Source organism: Melanerpes formicivorus, unplaced genomic scaffold (genome assembly GCF_026170545.1).
Source record: "Melanerpes formicivorus ecotype bairdi unplaced genomic scaffold, bMelFor1.0.p_v2 SCAF_1, whole genome shotgun sequence".
Lineage (NCBI taxonomy): Eukaryota > Metazoa > Chordata > Aves > Piciformes > Picidae > Melanerpes > Melanerpes formicivorus.
Window position 1 is genome coordinate 52,194,388 of NW_027142353.1, and position 18,549 is coordinate 52,212,936.

The 18,549-nt window shown below is 47.3% G+C and overlaps 1 protein-coding gene across 1 annotated transcript; it reads right to left on the reverse strand.

Moving 5' to 3' along the window:
- Positions 1-6,164: 6,164 nt before the first annotated feature.
- ALOX5AP (arachidonate 5-lipoxygenase activating protein) lies at positions 6,165-16,776 on the reverse strand. Its single transcript, XM_068141839.1, has 6 exons — positions 16,716-16,776; positions 15,481-15,602; positions 11,157-11,256; positions 8,717-8,787; positions 7,638-7,719; positions 6,165-7,032 (listed from the first exon to the last, which is right to left on the reverse strand). The coding sequence occupies exons 2-6, from the start codon at positions 15,548-15,550 to the stop codon at positions 6,870-6,872; spliced, it is 486 nt and encodes a 161-aa protein (XP_067997940.1). The 5' UTR covers positions 15,551-15,602; positions 16,716-16,776; the 3' UTR covers positions 6,165-6,869.
- Positions 16,777-18,549: the final 1,773 nt, after the last annotated feature.

An 18,549-nucleotide genomic window follows, 5' to 3' on the forward strand; every position in this document is an offset into this window, starting at 1 on the left:
CTTGTATGTGAATGAGAGAAGTTCAGCTGACTTCTGCCAGGGAGCTGCAGCTCGTGCTTTATCAGCAACCTCTTTAAACCTGAGCCAAGTCTGTGCTACTGCCAGTGAAGCCTTGTCAGAAGGGTTACATCCTCCTACTTCAATCAGAAAATAACCCAGGATTACAAACTTAAGCCTCTGAATGAAATTACTCTTCTGAAGTACAGCAGCCCAGGAGTCAACAACAGTGGGTGGGGTGAGCAAAAGGCAGAGTTTTGGGTCCCTGTAACATGCCTGGACAGAGTCTCCTGCATTTGTGAGCTGTGTCACTAGCACATCAAGGACAGGGTCTGTGCTGTGAGGCTTGGCAGAATGCGGATACAGCCATGTTTTCTGCACTGCATGGGATGCCCTGTCGATCCAACAGACAGTGTGAGATGAGGGTGGGGCTGGCGTCTGGGTGCCTGCAGTAACTCGGTGTGAATCAGGGGAAGAAAGCTCTCCCATGCAGGAAAGACTTGAGGCTAATACATGAGCACAGCGTTTACACCCCAGGAGCTCTGTGGGTATATCTGTTGGGGGCCCCACTCCCAATAGTGGGGATCAGAGAGCTGAAATGGGTTAAAAACAAGTCAATAAAGGGGAAAAAGCAGGTTTGTTTTCAGGCAGACCAGCTCCCTGCACTGACTCACCAGGCAGTTCTGCCAGCAGGCATATTGACTGGCCAGAGGGATGTGGGGATAACAAACACAGAGAGGGTGAAAGAGTGAATAAGTGGGGCTGGCACTCAAGAGGATACTTGGGAAGCCTGGTGGGAGCAGGGTCAGGAGGCACACGGGATTTCAGGAATGAGGTCAGAGCTGGGCTAAGCAGTGGGGTTGTGCCACACAAATTACTGTTTTGTGCTCTTCAGCACTGCCTCTGCTGAAAGCACATAGAGTGAGATACCTTCCAAGAAACCACAGTATTGTTAAACACAGCTCAGCACTGCACTGGAACTTAAACTCTGACAAATGACTGTCTGCTTTGGTTTATGGCTGAAGTTGCCCAGTCTAAGAAAAGGAAGTAAATCAGTCCACCAGCATCTGTACACCAGCAAGGGTCTGTGCTCCCCAAGGAGGTGTGAGAATACAAGGACAGTGGCTCCACAGCCACTGATGGGGATATGGTTGCTCCCTCCCATCTGCTGAGGGCAGTGGGAAGGCTGGTGCTGCCTTTTGAAAGGAATTCTTTTGCTGGAGCACAAACAAAAAGCGTGAAGCAGCTGGCCAGGAGACATCGAGCTGCTCTGCATAATCCCAGAGCACTGAGGGGGCTCTTGCTGGGTGCCCATCTGAAGTGTTGTGCCAAAAGCACAGAAAACAGTGCTTGGAGATGAAGGCAGCCACAGTGGTACTCTCTTAGGAAAACACAGGAACAATAAATCAAGCATATGCTTGAACAAGTGGTGTCAAATAGCAGTGCAGCAGGTGGCAGCCCTTCTTCTGAGCCTCCCAAAGCATCTCCTGGCCATACAAGAGGTCACAGCATGCAAGCAGTCTCTGCAAGTTCACACATGGCAGGAACAACACTGCTGTAGCCCTGAGTTCCCTGGCAATGCCATCACACCCTGGTCACTCTCTGTGCCTCACATCATGGCTGGCCCGTTGGTGTCTGGTCTCCTCCCCTGTGCACAAGCAAGAAGTGCCCAGTGAATGGCATCTGAGCAGCTCAGTAAGGAGCCAGCACAACGCCCCTGGAGCTCATCTGTCTGATGAAATCATCTCACACTGATAAGATCCCAGCAGCTGAAATTGAAGAGTTATTTATTTCTCCTCTAAAGGGGAAAGCAGCTTGTTGTAGAGGCTGCTTGTCCTTTAGAACCAGGAATCTCATTTCTGCCAGCATTCCTGTCTCTACATGCCAGCTGGGAGCAGTGAGATACTCTGGCAGTGCTGATGCCTTCCCTCCCCATCATGGCAGGTACAGCATAAGGCAGAGGTCAAGCACCAGCCTGAGCTGTTCTCCTCCACAGGATGTGTTTTTCTGGCATTCATGGAAGCACTGCTAAAAGCAGCTCTTTCTCTGCTGCAGCCAGTAAAAGGTGTAGAGGATGCTTCTCCATCCTAATCCCACAAGCTACTGAGCTGCCTTGAGAGGAACCACAGCTGAGGTGTCCTGCACCCTCCCCAACAGCATGGGGACAGCAGTCTTCATTACTCAAAGGGACACTGAAGCTTGTATATATTGCCCAGGTGTCTTGAATGTATGTCACGGCCTCCAGGGTCCTTCACTCCCCTGAGTGTTCTCATGTCCTGTGCAAGGATGCTGGAAGGCTCTGCTGGGCTCTGCAGCTCACCAAAGGGCTTTTCCAAGGGAATGCTCACCCTGCTCACTCTGGCTGATCCATGAGACCAATTTGAAATCACTCAGGGAATGGTTTTACCACTCTTCTCACCCTGTACTGCCCTTTCACTTATAAAGGCTGGACTATTTCAAAGCATTCCCTTTAAGACCTAATCACGCTCCCACTGTGGTTTGCAAAAGGCACAGCACTGATTTGGGCCAGTGTTCAATACTTTGCAGCATTCCACTCCAACAGGGCATTTGAAAGGTTTCTGTGAATGTTAAACCACCACTCTGATATAAGAAAGTCATCTCAAAGCAGATGAGAGAGAAGAACAGCCTTTGACAGCAGAACTTGCTCTCTTGGTCCCCAGAGACTCGTTTGGAAAGCTGTGTCGCTGTGACTCAGTCCAAGCTGATAACACACAGTCTGATTTTGCAAGTTCTAGGAATCTGGAAATACTGCAGAAAACCCTTGTGGGTAGTGTGCTCAGATTTCTTATCCCACTTGGATGTTAACCTGTGCTAACCAAGACTGCTCTCTCTGTGAGGAGTAGGATGGGGGTTCTGCTTTAGGACTGGGGCTCCTACAGGCCAGAACAATAAAAAAAAAATAGAATTCACTAGCAACAATACCTCTGTTCAGAAGTGTGGCTGTTGTTGCATCACCATCAGGCTTCAAGCCTCAAAAGAGTGGCTCACCCTGTGGCCAGAAACACCAGCGTGCCGATAGGGCTGAGTTTCCACTAGAGGGTTGTAGTGCTGTACTGAAGCAGAAGCAGCTCCTGTGGCAGGAATATTGTAAGCACTCTAGGCCTTTGTCAGCAGATCAAAGGCATCCTGTGATAGCCTGGCTTCCAGCAGTCGCCGCAGTCTCTGATGTATACAGGCTGCAAGCTGCAGGCAGGCTGGTGCCTGAGCAACCTGCTTCCCTGCCTTCCCTGAAAAGCCTCTTGCATTCACATGACTCAGCACCTACTATACATATTCACATAGACACACACATATACATAAAGCTATAGTTAGCAAACACTCCGTGTCTGTGTGTACACACACAGACAGTACATTTATTTGTATACCTGAGATTTCAATGCATGAACAGCCCCACGGCGTGGCGGTGGCACGCCCTCACGAGGAGCCAGGGCAGGGGGAGCAAAGCCCACAGCCTGGCAACATGATGCAGCATTGGCACAACCGGTGGGATGGGAAAGCAAGAGCTGTACACATGCAGTCCTGCTCCAGGCAAGGACATGTCATGCCATTTGGCTACACCAAATGCTGGTGCTGGTCCCTGACGCCTGCAAGCCAGTCCTGAATGGGGTGCCATCAGAGGTGGCTGCCACCAGCCATGTCCCCATGTCTAATGCAGGAGTGCTACTAAGTAGGTCCTAGAAGGTTCTTGTGTATGTGATCCCAGTGGATGCCCATACATCTGTTACAGTAGCCTATGTATTTTCACATAGAACCATAGAAGGGTTTGGAGTCAAAGGAGTCTTTAAAGGTCATGTAGTCCAACTGCATAGAAGGACCCTTGTAGCCAAGAAAGCAAATGGGATCCTGGGGTGCATTAAGAGGAGGGTGTCCAGCAGACAAAGGAAGGTTCTCCTCCCCTTCTACTCTGCCCTGGTGAGGCCACACCTGGAATATTGCATCCAGTTCTGGGCTCCCCACTTCAAGAGGGAGAAGCATCTACTCAAGAGAGTCCAATGCGGGGGCTACCAGGATGACTGAGGGACTGGAGCACCTGCCCTATGAGGAGAGCCTGGGGCTTACTGAGGGGGGATTTAATAAATGTTTATAAATATCTGAGGGCTGGGTCTCAAGAGGGAGGGGACAGGCTCTTAGTTGCACCTTGTGACAGGAGAAGGGGTAATGGATATAAACTGCAGCACAGAAAGTTCCACCTCAACGTGAGGAGGAACTTCTTCACTGTGAGGGTCACAGAGCACTGGAACAGGCCCCCCCGAGGGGTTGTGGAGTCTCCTCCTCTGGAGACTTTCAAAGCCCATCTGAATGCATTCCTGTGTGACCTGTGCTAGATTCTAGGGCCCTGCTCTGGCAGGATTCCCCTTCCAACCCCTAACATCCTGTGATCCTGTGTGACCCTGTGTTTGTGGCTTTCTGATTAGCTGATGTGCAAAGTGATGGCAATTGTACCACCCAGCTCAGGGTGGGTTTACCTTCAAAACCAAAACCTGCAGTTGTATAACACAGCAGGGAAAGCCCAAACACCACTGATGTTGCCACTCTTTCATAGAAAGGCAAACACAACCACGAGACTTGCCTGTAACATGGAAAACAGAGTGACGTTCAAAGAATTTACATAGTGATCAATTTCTGCACCACCTATTTGTCTGGTACTATCACCATTTCCATTTATAGATAGATGGAAAAGAGATTTTTGCCTACATTTTAATCTCTGTCATTATCAGAAAGGCTTTGAGGAAGTAAATAGGAGATATTCTTGAAAAACAAATGATTACAGCAAAAGATGAACCTTGGTTCCCCCAGAAGATGACCTGATACAGCTGTGTGGAAACCAACCATTGAGTCAACAGAGAGTCCTGAGAGTGCTGGGGTAGGTTATCTGACCCAAAATAGAGATTTCAGTCCTCTGCCCTTGATAGCTGGCTTGTAGAGCACCTCTTCTCATACTAGCAGGATATATCTGAAGTTGGTCAAGTGAGTTGCTACTTGCTGTGGAGGACAAAAGGCACCAGGGCAGACTCATACAGCTGGGGAGTGCTGCAAGGTGGACACACAGGTTTGGAAGAGCCACTTTCCACAACTGATGGTCTCCATAAACAAGTTTCAGACCTCATGGAGACCAGACTATCTGGAGAGCAGCAAATGTGGTACTGGTGAAGTATCTCCTCCTCAGAAACAGGTAATGAGGGTAGGAGTGTGAGCCTTTGCTGACACCAGAAGTGCAGAAGAGCTCTGTAAATCCTGGCCACAGGGGTTACCTCTCTCCTCCTGAGATGCTGCCATCCTTTGGTGGGCTGATCTCTAGGGGTAGAGGAGTGGTGGATCACTACTAAGGATGAGCAGCTGCCAATGAGCTATGGAGAGAGAGGGTGGCAGAGAAGCATGGTATGAAGCAGGGTTTCAAGTATGTATTATGGTCTTTTGAGAAGGAAAGGAGGGAAGAAATGTAAGTGCTGTAGCTAGGAATAAGGTGTCTCAGCAGCTATGTGTTAGAAGGTTAGGTAATTTTTATTACCTGTTTAACCAGTAGGAACATTTATTATCTAATCATCATGCAATAAATTAGGTTTATTACTTATGTGGGGTTTTTTGGCAGTGCAAATAGTCAGGTGCAGAGGAGAGCAGCCATGCACAAGTGCCTCTGGCCCATTGGGCAGCAACAAAACCCACCAGCCTTGGTGCATTACAAAGACAGGCATCTTTGTGTGCCTGCTTTTGTGAACAGCTTTGCAAATCCTCTTCTCACATAGCACAGAGTCTCTGTCCCTCCCAAAGGAGTCATAAAATACAGTGTTATCCATCCTGCATGTGGTAATCAGACAGGCTTAACAGCTTAAGCATCCTTATGGTAGCAGTGTTTAAAAAGATTGCCCCCGTCTGTTTACCTACCTCAGTCCACTTCTCTAATCAAACCACTCCTCAGTATGGACTTGTAGAGGCACATTGTTAGTGACAGAGGCAGAAAATTGAACTTTCTAATAGAGGGAGTTGTAAAACTCATGTCCTTGTGAGGCCATGCCCAGGGCAATTAGCAGCTCACACAAAAAGCCTGGTGCTTCTTCTCTTGCTCTGCTCAACAGCCAGCTGCTGAGCCACGGAGCATTGGGATCATGCTACAGGCAAAGAAGATGGAAGCAAACAGATTTCATCCTTTGAAATCATTTTATTAAACAAAGCCAAGCAAAACAAAACCAACCCCACCATCAATTCACCAGCTCCACATCTAAGCCAGATCCCTTTCCACAGCTCTGTGAGAACAAAAAAGGCTGAAGCATAAAAGAGATCAGTGTTGGGAGCCCTAAGCACATGAATATTTATCAAGGAAGACCAGGCATGGGCCAGTTTGCTGTCCTCCTGCAGAAGTGGCAGCACAGTCATCAACAAGTGGGAGAGAAAGGGTAGGTGATGAAGCTGGTCCATGTCTTTGCGTGGGCAGGAGCATGCGAGATGCTGTGAAAGACAATACCCCTGTGCGAGGACAACTGTGGGAGCCATTGATCAGGAACAACATTGAGAGGCTCCTGGATATGAGACAAAATCTAAGTACAATGCAGTCATGAAACAAGCACACAGTGACCCTTGCAGTCGTTCAATATCAGCTTGCAAGCTGCATTTTAGGGGGGGGGAAAAAATCAAAATAATTAACTGAAAGTTGTTACCATTGCTTGGGGGTGCACGGTGCTCACAACAGGTCTTTCTCCTGAAGGAAGAAGCAAGGTTAAATCAAACTACAAAGCCCCTCAGGGATGACATTTACAGCAATGTAAAAGGGTTAAAGGTTCATTTCTTAGACGAATTACAGCTGCTTCTTGGTATCGATATCTTAAGCATGCTGAGCCCCTCGCTGATGTGGGGAGCTAGGGGATGAGCAGCAACGGAGAGATTGCGCTGGTTATCGTTTTTATGTGTATTTCAAAGTCACTTCCAAAAAAGAAGATGAGATAGTAGTTGAGTATTCCAGCCAGGGACATGAGGAACAGGAATAAAATGATGCGCTTTCCAAACAAGTAGCCAGGAGTGCTGAGGAGACAGAAAGCAGGGGAAGCAATGCATTAATGTGTGCCACCCCACACGAGAAGTCCTCAGGCTTTTACCTCTGCTGCTGAGACCAGCTGAAAGACCCCAAGGGCTGCGATGGAGGGGCAAAATTCTGCTCTGTCTTGCATTGCAGGGCAATCCTGTCATTTTCAGGATCCATCTGGGTTTGGATTTGGCCTTCTATGCCCAGCATAGGTTGCTGCTTGCAAAAGTGGCTATTCAGAGAGACTTGTATGTCTTCCCAGCCGTCACAAACTGTTCCATGTGTGTAATGAGCTTTATGAATATAAAAGCACAACCTTGTGCAAATAGCAGCACAGACACTCAAATGTGTGGGTTTGCAGATGCTATGACCAGGAACTGCTGAAGCAGCCACTCAGTTCCTGCAGATCCTCTGACTCTGTTTGCACTGCACCTCCTACATATGCCACAGCTCCTCTTGTGCACCCAGAAGAGGGTGGTTTTCCTGTGCTATCCCATGTAAGCAATCATCACAATGCCATAATCCAGTGGCTGTGGAAGTGGCAGCATCCAGATGCACTGCTGCTGCATCCTGGGTTTTGCAAAGAGGCTCTGCAAGTCCTTACCTCTGAGTCCTTTCCCCAAGGTAGCCCACAAAGTACTTCTGCCTCACAAACAAGTACATCAGGCCAGCAAAAGCAGCAGGAGCTGGGTAAAGAGTAAACCAAAGCATTACAAACACCAACGCATGTCTCACTGTATGTATTGTCCCCACCTGCTGCCTGGGCCAGACCGGGAAGTCAGAACCTGCAGTCTCGGGTTATGGAATGAGTGCTGGAACCAGGACAGAGACATTTGTGTGGGAAACAAAACACAGCCTTGCCCTCACTCTGGCTTTTCTGAAGCCTTTGTGAGTATACTCCTCCCCACAGCTGTGTCCACTGCAGAGCACACACCTGTCCCTGTCAGAAACCTCACATGGGTCATGCCCAGCTCAGGCAGGAGGGTGCAAGCTCAGGCACTGTCTCCACCAAAAATAAAAGGTAGCCAATAGATTGTCTTCTCCAGGTATAGATGGAGCACTGTACTATAGTCCAGTACTCATTTCTGAGTACATAAAACAGGGGCTTTTCCTCTTTTCTTCCTAATTTTAGCTTTCTCCATACCTGCAGGCAAAAGTCCCACTTCTGGTCAACAAACTCCTCCCTTGCAGAAAGAATTGCCACAGAGTCCAGGAAAGTACTCATCCTAACTTTTGGACCACTCCAATTGCATTGAAGGTGATCATATTTAGAAATACAGATAAATACTTCTGGGCTGCCTTCAGTGCTGGGAAGGGAGAGCAGCCTTACCAATTTAATTAAATGTCCATTTCCAGTCCCAAGGGTGAACAATGTGGCATCCAGAATCCAGGTACTAAACCCTCCATTCAAAACAGAGGGACCTTGTCTGTAATGCCTGTCTGTATGGGAAATGTCCCTGGCCTGAACTGTCCTGAATCATGTCTGCAAAGACATATGCTGGCATAAACCGTGCCAGGAGTGTGCTGCTAATTGGACACCATGTGCAGCTGCAGGACAGCCCACTGAGGCAGGCTGCTCCCCAGCAGGAGGATTTAATCCCTGGAACTGTAACTTCTGAAGCACTTGCCATCCCTTGCTGAAATGAGAGCAAGGCTGAAGGGAAAAAAATAAATGAGTGTTACCTTGGCTGCAGAGAAGGCCAGCACACCAAAGCACAGCAAGAAACGTAGGGTACGCGTGTCCACAGTTCTGGCTGGAAAGGAAATCACAGAATCACAAAATGGCTTAGGTTGGAAGGGACCTCAGAGATCATCTACTCCAATCTCCCCACCCAAGGGCAGGGATGCCTCTCAACTAGACTCAGCTGCTCAAGGCTTCATTCGACCTGGCCTTGTTATATAAAATATATATATATATAATTATTATCTCAGTTATATAAACAGTAGGAAATAGAATAGAATAGAATAGAATAGAATAGAATAGAATAGAATAGAATAGAATAGAATAGAATAGAATAGAATAGAATTAACTAGGTTGGAAAAGACCTTTGAGATAATTGAGTCCAACCTCCCATCCAACGCCATCTAATCAACTAAACCATGGCACCAAGGGCCCCATCTACTCTCTTCCTAAACACCTCCAGCGATGGTGACTCCACCACCTCCCTGGGCAGCCCATTCCAATGGCAAATCACTGTTTCTGTGAAGAAGTTCTTCCTAACATCCAGCCTAAACCTCCCCTGGTGCAGCCTGAGACTGTGTCCTCTTGTTCTGGTACTGGCTGCCTGGGAGAGGAGACCAACCCTCACCTGGCTACAACCTCCCTTCAGGTAATTGTAGACAGCAATAAGGTCTCCCCTGAACCTCCTCTTCTCCAGTCTAAGCAACCCCAGCTCCCTCAGCCTCTGCTCACAGGGCTTGTGCTCCAAACCCCTCACAAGCTAGGTTCTTTCACTCACCATGAATTCATTCCTCCAAAAGACTGTGAACCCTAAAAGCATTACTACTGAATTCCAGTGTGTTTCCTATATCTAGGGAAGGGCTTTTGCTGGACACTTCAATGATAAATGTATACATATGGAATTCAGCTGTTATTCCTTGATAGATATAGCTTTCCTCGTGGATGAGTGACACATTGATTGTTAAGACACTGTACCACTGCAAAAAAAGGCAGTGGTCTTTGTTTCCAAGACACTGTAATCTATGAGCAAGATGAGACAGCACAGGTATAGATACAGCTGTGAGTATATGGTGGTCATAATGACACACCATTGATCAGAAAACCTGCAATGGTGGTGTCATTCTCACAACATTCCTCAGGTTTTGTGAGCATTTTTTTTTGTGTTGTTTGCTTGGGTTTGTTTTTTCACAGAGATAAACTGCTGGGCATGAACACAGTGACATCAGCATTCAAATATATGCACTTTATTTGTGATAGTTTTGCAGAACTACTTCATCTTATGACCAGCTTAATACAAAAGTGGTCCTACATGACCGTTATACGACAGAGATCAGAATGTGAGGAAATGGAAACATAATCAACGTCTCTCCCTAGCAAAGGACAGTGGGCAGTGAATTTGGGCTGCACTAATGCCATTGCAGGTGGGCATTTACCTCAGAATAGCAGGACACCCTGAACCTACCTGCAGCAGGCTGCTGCTGGGGGGGTGACTGCTGTGTCCATGCCTGAACACAGCAGCTGCCTGGCCTGCAGGTCTGTTTCCCTGTGTCCTCACCCAGATAAAGGATGCCTTTGTCCTGCCTGATGAGGAAACAAACCGCCCTGCACGCATGCCTGGCACCTGTGAAAGCCACTTTCCTCCTCTAACCTGTTTGATGAAGGCATGTGTATAATAGATGCTGTGTGCTTTTATTGGCATGGAATACCCTTGCAATTAAGTCATATTAAACAAGTTAGTGGCATCGAAAGCTGCCTGAAACCAGTGAAAGGAAATTCCCCCAGCAAATAGGAGTGTCTGGCTCCTTTGGCCAGGAGTGCTGTCTGAGAGGGAAGCACTCTGCCCTTGGCAGTGGTTGCACATCTGTGAAGGGCAGCACTTGGATATCCCATCCAGTTGTAAACAGCACTTCATGGATAATAAAAAATATTTTATGTTCTTTTATCTTCTGGGTTGGAATTAATTTCCCCCTCCGCTCTCCCTGAAGGGATGTCAAAGACAAAAGGTGGCAGAGAAGTGAAGAGCCATGTACTGAGGGAGCTGCCTGGGGGCAGAGGCACAAGAGTTCATACGAGCTCTGCCACCAACTTGCTCCTCAGCAGGTCAGCATCTCTGCACCAGTTATTTTCTTTAGAGCCACAGTGCCCCTGGGACACCAACTGTGCTTGTATCACACTTCTGGTATTAGCTACTGCTGGATGCATGGGCTGACAATGAAAGGGCGTAAAACACCTGAGGGCAGCAAGTCCAATATAAATACAGCTTCCAGTGTTTCAGCAAACACACTGGAGGACCATGGGTTTCAATGTCACTGCAATGCACACAGCAATGGGTCTGCAGAGCAAAGTCTGCACCACAAAAAAGTTTGAATTAAACCCTTAAAAAAAAAAAGAGACATTAACCCCACTCTGTCCTCACCAGCACGTCAGGGCTTGCTTACTCACTTGGCAGTGTAGACACGGTCGAAAGCAGAGGATCCCAGGCGCTGGAGCCCCTTGCCGTTGCAGTGTTTGCTCTCGTGCTCCAGTTTGCTCGCAAAAAAAGCTGTGAAAAAAACACAGTGTTTCATCTGAGAGGTCATTTGGAGATGTTGCAGGAGCTGGGCTTTGTGGGCTCATCGCTGTTCTCATGAGCATCCGGGCTGGATGGCAGAAGAGGACACAGGGTGCTGGAGGTGCAGAATGTGGCCAGTGTGCATGTTCACTCACTGAGGTGGAACTAAAACCTTCAAGGGTTCAAGGGCGCAATGTGATCTGACCTCAGACTTCTCCACGTGTTTGTATGTGACTGGCAGCAGGCTGTCTTCTCTGAGCCCTGCTTCATCGCCACACTGCACTTCCGCCAACTTGCACCTCTGCCTGCTGCAGAAGTACAACACAGATTCCATCCTTTGAGCTCCCAGTGGGAAAGAAGCTTTCTAGTCAGAGCTGCCAAACCCAGATTTTAACAGAGCAGAGAGACAATGGATTCTCTTCTCTTTTAGTGATACTCATTTGCCAAACTAGGGACATTCTGCAGGCTTGGTTAATTTTCCAGAAAGGCCCATTGAAAACTTGGTCATGATGTCTGATCCCTATATGTCTATATTGTGTATATCCTCCTTTTATGCAACAGTAATACATCAGGGTGTTAGCTGTTGCAAAAATGCAGCACCTCAAGATAATGTATCATGCACTTAACAAAGACATTATCTGATGACACCAAACCAGAGATCATCAATCGTGTGTCTAAATACACCAGAGAGGGCCCTGACAGACTACAAGCTGCAAGCTCTGTATTATCATGCATCCCATCTGGTTTAGAATATTAGCCACACATATATGAAAAGATATTATTATAGTAACAGAACAGGATAAGCAACAGGATTTCATCCCTGGAATCTGAAGTGTTATGTCTCTCTATTTCCCGCCCCCCCCCCATCACTGGTGCTGTAAGTATGACTTTTGTGCTTCCACTGCCTTCATTAAAAAGTTACTGAGTTTTTTGCCTTCCATTTTCAAGTGATTCCCTGGGTACCTACAGCCCTTCTCCAGAAAAACCTGTGCTGTTCTAAGCCAGTGTCCCTGCTCTGAGCCAGGCTGCAGACCCTCCCAGTGCCACCAACACACTGCAGTGGACAGCTCTTGGAGGACCTGGCCCTGGAGAACTCAGAGCATGCTCTGCCCAGTGGCACAGCCACCAAAAGCAGTTAGCATTACCAGCCTCCCACCACCCATGGTCTTTGACATGGGGCTACAAGCCTACCTACAGAGTCTAAGAGGACCCAGCTGAAGGCAGGGTTTTTTTGTCCAATGCAAAGCTGCAGTGATGGGAAACCACTTCCTGCAAGTCCCAGACTGGATGGGCTCACTGAGATATGTAGAATAACTTCTCCCTTCCTTTTAGCATGTATGTGAAATCATAAGAAAAAGCCACAGCTTCAGAGGTAGCCAAGAGTACGTACTCCCTCTCCGCTGCTGCAGGTGCTTCCACTGTAGGAGACTACAGTGCGAAGCAGCTTGCAACACCATTGATATATTTCCTGCTCTTTATTCTGAACCTCAAGGCAAAAGCATGGTTTCAAAAGTTGTCATGAGATGAGTGAGTGGAGCAGGGCTGGAGCTGAGGGATTTCATTCAGCTGAACTGCAGGTGATGCCCTGAAGCTTCAGGGCTACACAAGCTGTTCTGAGCCTGAATCATTGCGGTCCCCACTCTGGACAAGTTAATAGGCAAGAGTTCAGTCCAAGCCTGGTTGTTCACAGGATCACAGGATGTCAGGGGTTGGAAGGGACCCAAAGAGATCATTGAGTCCAACCCCCCTGCCAGAGCAGGACCATACAATCTAGCTCAGGTTACAAAGGAACACATCCAGACAGGCCTTGAAAGTCTCCAGAGAAGAAGACTCCACAACCTCTCTGGGGATCCTGTTCCAGTGGTCTGTGACCCTTACAGAAAAGAAGTTCCTCCTTGTGTTGAGGTGGAACCTCCTGTGCTGCAGCTTACATCCATTGCTCCTTCTCCTATCACAGGGAGCAAGTGAGCAGAGCCTGTCCCCTCCCTCCTGACACCCACCCATCAGATATTTATAAATGTTTATTAAATCCCCTCCAAGTCTTCTTTGTTCCAGACTAAAAAGCCCCAGGTCTCTCAGCCTTTCCTCATAAGGCATGTGCTCCAGTCCCCTAATCATCCTCGTAGCCCTCCGCTGGACCCTTTCCTCTCACAAGTTCATGCCAACAGAAACACTGCACTCATGCTTTCACCTAGCAAGCCCTGCCAAACATGCACATTGCTCCTTCTTTGTTTAGACCTCACCCTGCTTCCTCTGCCCCGATCTGCTCAGCCATGACCGCTGATTTGCCCTGAAAGCTGCTGAATTGCAGTCTCTATGTGATGCAAGAACAAAATTTAAAGCTACATGTGTGACTCAGCGCCATCCGGCCACACAAATCATTCTGTAGGATGTGGAGATTCCCAACAGAGAATGTCAGAATCATAGAATGGTAGGGGTTAGAAGGGACCTCCAGAGATCACCTAGTCCAGCCCTCCTGATAACACAGGTATGCCTAGATTAGGTTACACAAGAACACCTCCATGAACAAGGTGACAGTAAGTGGGTGTCAGGCTAGGGCAGCACCCCAGCCCTCTTCCAGTTTCAGGAATAACAGCACTCACCCAAACTGCTTTGCAATTCTGTACCAGATGCAGAAAAGCATACAAACCCCAATTTACATGGTGCTGATTTCACATACTCAGAGACAGTCAAGCAGATGCCCAAGTGCTTTTCTGAACTAGAGCCATAGCAGGAGTTCAGTACAACTGATAGTCCTTGGCAAGCATTTCCACTGCCTTAATAGCTGCATTTGTTACAGGACTGCATATTAGTTCAGTCTTTCTAGCCAGAAAGCCTGGGGAGAGGAAATCAGATGATGCAAGGTCTGAAATCATGGTTTAGGGCTGTGTGCTACTCGTGCTTGGCATGATAAGTCCTCTGCCAAGCCCACTGCACTGCCTGTTTGCAGCAGCTGGGTCAATAATCTCACAGACAGATTTCCATGAGTGTGTCAGGCTGGAAGGCAAATGCCTGAGCTTCAAAGTGAGAGGAAAAACCCCTGTATATAAAATAACTTGGTTTGATAGCAAGAAATTAATATTTGACATATTTTTTTAACTGTGGAATGTGCTCTGATCAAAGTGTGCCATATTCTGGTGATGCCACATGCTATGCCTTTGCCATAAACCAGCACTGGGTTAAACAATGTGGCATTTAGTGTCTATGTATAAATTAACACAGTTTGCATCCCTTTTAAATTTTGCTCTCTAGCAGCCTGGCTTATGCTGAGGCTCCCACCACTTCCCCTCTCTGCAGCAGTCCAAGAATAGCCCATTTCCTAGGTCTGAGCACAGGGGTTGTGCTCAGTGGGAAGTTCCCATTCGTACCAAGGCAGCTTCACAGAAGATTTCTACCATTTGTGTAAGCCCCCCTATCCCACTACTGGCCCTCCTTGAACCTGGGTGATCTCAGCACACCTGGGGCAGAACTCATTGCCTTCCCTGTATTCTGGAGAGAATTTACTGCTAGAATAATTAAGTACTTGTGCGAGGTAATGATACAGTTTAAATCAGATTTGTGCAAGAGAGAAACTTGGTTTACTTCTAAAAATCTGAAGAACAGTAGGGACAATAACAGTCTAAGCAAAAGGAAACTTCTTCATTGCAGGAAATGTGCAGCATTCTTGGGACAGCAGTTAACTGAGATTAGTAGGACCTGGAGATGCAGGAAAGCAGTATAGGTACCTGCCCACAAATAAACCAAACTCTTCCAATGAGTCCGTGTGGGTTTGCCCCCTTTGCCTAGCTCCATACAAATGTCTGACCCACTGCAGCTTGCCGGGACTCCAGCCCCTGTCCATGGCAGCAAAGCTCTGGCTGGAGAGCAACCCTGACTACCCACTTTAGGGACTTTAGTCAGGAAAGGAGGTCTAAGCCATCAAATCTAAATGAGTACTGTCACAGGGTACCCCAGAATATTAGTCCTTTCATTAGCTGACATATGTATAACAACCTCACTCTAGAATATCAGAGTGGGACCATGCACCTGCCAAAGCAGTGCAACAGCGGCATGCAAGAATGTGTGCTTAGAAGACCACTTCTAAAGCCAAAGTCATGCCTAAGCACACATGCATTTATAAACAGAGATTTATTCAAAGATCAGATATTCACACATCACCCTGCACTGTTCTCAGCTCCCTTTTAGACCTTAAATAAATACTTATTTTTGTCTTACCATTCTGGACAACACTTATCAAGGTGACGATGGCAAGCAGGACAATGCTTCCCAGGGTTTCCTGGTCCATTCTGCAAGCAGGCTGTCAGGGTGGATGGTGCAGTCTCGGCAGCAGTTCAACCCTGCAAGTACAGAAGGAGGAAATGAAGGTCTTTCTTATCTTGAATCATGAAACACTTCCTATGGTTCCACAGGAGAGTGGCAGCACCCTCTGCTTGGGTGCCTGTCAACACAACACAGCCACAGGCTGGCTGGCTGGTTCACTCACTCCTTCAGTCACTCACCACACACAGGCAAAGCCTAGAGAAACAAGAGATTTTATGTCTGTGATTTAAGAGGATATGCAATGTGGAAAGGTACCTATTGCCCTTCCTGCACAGAAAGAAAACAGTAACCTTGTTATCTAAAGTATATCTGACCATATGCCCAGCTGTATGGAACAGTAGAATGGCTGGAAGTGACCAGGCAGGCTATCCTGTCCTGTGCAAGTGCTTGACTATGTCAAAAGTAGATGGGAGGAAAAATAACATTGGTGAGTCTCAATAACACTACTGCTCTCAGGCATGTACCCTCCTTGATTGCATCTCCATCAATCAGCCTCACCAGTGAAGAGATCCCCCATTTCCAAGTAAGAATCAAAAGCTCCTGATCCATCTGGCACATTTGAAGGGGCAGTACATAAACTCTGTGAGCTTCACATGGTGGGTCAGAAATATGCCTTTCGCTACCAATGATGGACCTTGCTTTCTTCTCCCTACAAATAACTCCCTGGAAAACAGAGACAGCTACCAGCATTCAGCATTTTACAGGCTCAGATTTCACAGTTGTACCCCAGTTTTAGTAGTTGAAGCCCCAAATGGCTGAACATAAATGCTATACCATGTCCACAACTTGACTCCAGCCCTGTGACAGAGGTGGCAGGGAAGCACAGGCTGTGGTGTTGGATGGCTGCAGAAAGTCCCACAGCTTGTGTCAGATCACTGGAAAGCATCCTCATGCAAAGTGCACATCACTTGTTGACTGTAACTGCTCTGCTCCCTTTTGCCCATACGGTAACAGTGAAAACCTTTATGAATAATGCTCAACTTTAGCAGAGATTAAATGTTATCATAAAGGAACATTTTCACAAGACTGACCCCTGGACTTTTGCCCCACCTGTCTGAACTCCACCACACGCTATCCAGAAGGTCTGAGTGCTGCCCCAGCAACCAAACCACAGCCAGTTAACTTGTTACCTCTCTCTGGACGAGACACAGCCTATTAGGACTTCTCAGTAGGTACCAAGATGCAAACCCCATCTTGTTCAATGGGGACACATTTACCTACAACACTGCTTTTATCCAGCCTCCCTAGCATGCAAATTATTATTGTCTGTACCACTTAGCTACTTTGGGTACAAGCAAATATATAGAAACATGATGGTTGAGAGGTAGATGATTAACATTGTGAGTTGTGACCTAAGAGGATGGCTGTTTTTCTAGGATACATTCATATAGACACAACTGTGCAAGCAGCAAGACCATAAATAGTATCTCAGTTGGGATTTGAGATTTTGTTAGGCCAAATGTTTATAATAGGACTGAAGTTCTCTTTTTTTCCCCACAAAATTGCCTTTTCTTACTTGAGCAACAAAGTTTATGTTTTGTGGTCTACAGGATCATAGCTGGTATTTAGTGATGGTGTTTAATGCTGAGCTTCTACTAATCTCCTGAAGAGGAAAACCCATCACCTAAAAGCAGTCATGGAATTAAGTTTCAAAAAAAGAGCATTTTCCAAGTGGACAACAGTGCCATGACCGTGAAGGAAGGACCTGTGCATGGACATGGGCAGGCAGGATGGAGCTGCTGATGGGAGGGGACAAAAGAGACAGCACAGGTTCTCAGGGCATCCACAGCAGGACAACTTCCAGCTGTCCTCCCACAGCAGTCATTGATCCTTGTTTTTATTCTGCCTGTTTTACTCTGGTGTAAACCCACCAGGCAGCTTGAGGCTTGCTTTTACAAGAGGCAGTTAAAGCCTATGAGCCTGCACTGAGATTTCCTCCAACTTGCCACAAGAATGCACATGCTTGCCTGCTTTCAAAGGCTTCCCAAAAGTGGCTTCAGTTTGGCAGAAGTCTCCTGTTAAAGGGGGTAGGAATCAGGCTGCTAAGGTCTGAAGCTGCTAAAAAGTCCCCCAAAATACTCCTATGTGCATGCCATGTAAGAGCTGGACTGCTGATGCCTTCACTTTTTCCTTTGTCTCACTCTGTTTTCTACCTCTTTGCTTTCCTATCTCTCAATGCCTGCTTTGATGTTCTGCTTTACCTGTTCTGATACCCGTCTGTCCCCTGGCAGTGCTTGGCACCACAGGACCTGCCAGTGGCATCAGTGTTTCACTGGGAACCCAACCCATTACCTCTTGCTGAGCCTCGCTCCAAAGTCAGGTATTCCTCAGGTATGCATGGAGGAAAACAGGGCTTCACCCTCCTCCCTGGAAAAAAAACCTCACCATGACATCAGCTCCAGGGCTTGCTAAGATGATTTCTGAGTGGAGGAAAGATCTTTGCCAGTGAGAATCCGGTATGGCTGCCTTAAAATAAGAACTGTAGGTTTGTGATGTTTTGGTGTGGATTTTTTAAGTGCAACATCACCCTGGCAGCTCTGCTTCAGAAAAAGCAGATGAAATCAGAAGGGTATGAGTGACGCAGAAGTCTTGGCCCTTTACTGTGGCAGAGTAATACTGTTGTAAACATAGCTGGACAGAGCAGAAGCCTCTTGCAGGGGAAAATATTATCTTTTTTTACCCCTTGCTTCTGGTGAAATAACTGTAGGATGGAAGGAGGGTCTGGCAATTTGTTTGCAATTTGGAGAATTGCCTCGGCAAGAGAGGGTAAAGTGTGGTCAAAATTATTCTGCAAACAGCTTCTGCCACATCTACACATTAAATGTTTGCCTCTCTCTGAGACCTAAACATCTAGGCAGCTCTTGCCTCTCCTTCTGTTGTGGGAGACATACAGGATCACTGTCTGGGGCAGGCAAAGCTGGCACCACTGGAGAACCCTGTCCACCCAGGAGAAAGGTGAGTGCA

Bases quoted from the DNA above. Each gene is read 5' to 3' on its own strand.
- ALOX5AP (XM_068141839.1), bottom strand. From the start codon at position 15,550: ATGGACCAGGAAACCCTGGGAAGCATTGTCCTGCTTGCCATCGTCACC. The intron at 11,257-15,480 runs GTAAGACAAAAA...TTTTTTTCACAG, and splicing joins GATAAGTGTTGTCCAGAATG to CTTTTTTTGCGAGCAAACTG. The intron at 7,720-8,716 runs GTAACACTCATT...CTCTTTACCCAG, and splicing joins TGGCCTTCTCTGCAGCCAAG to CTCCTGCTGCTTTTGCTGGC.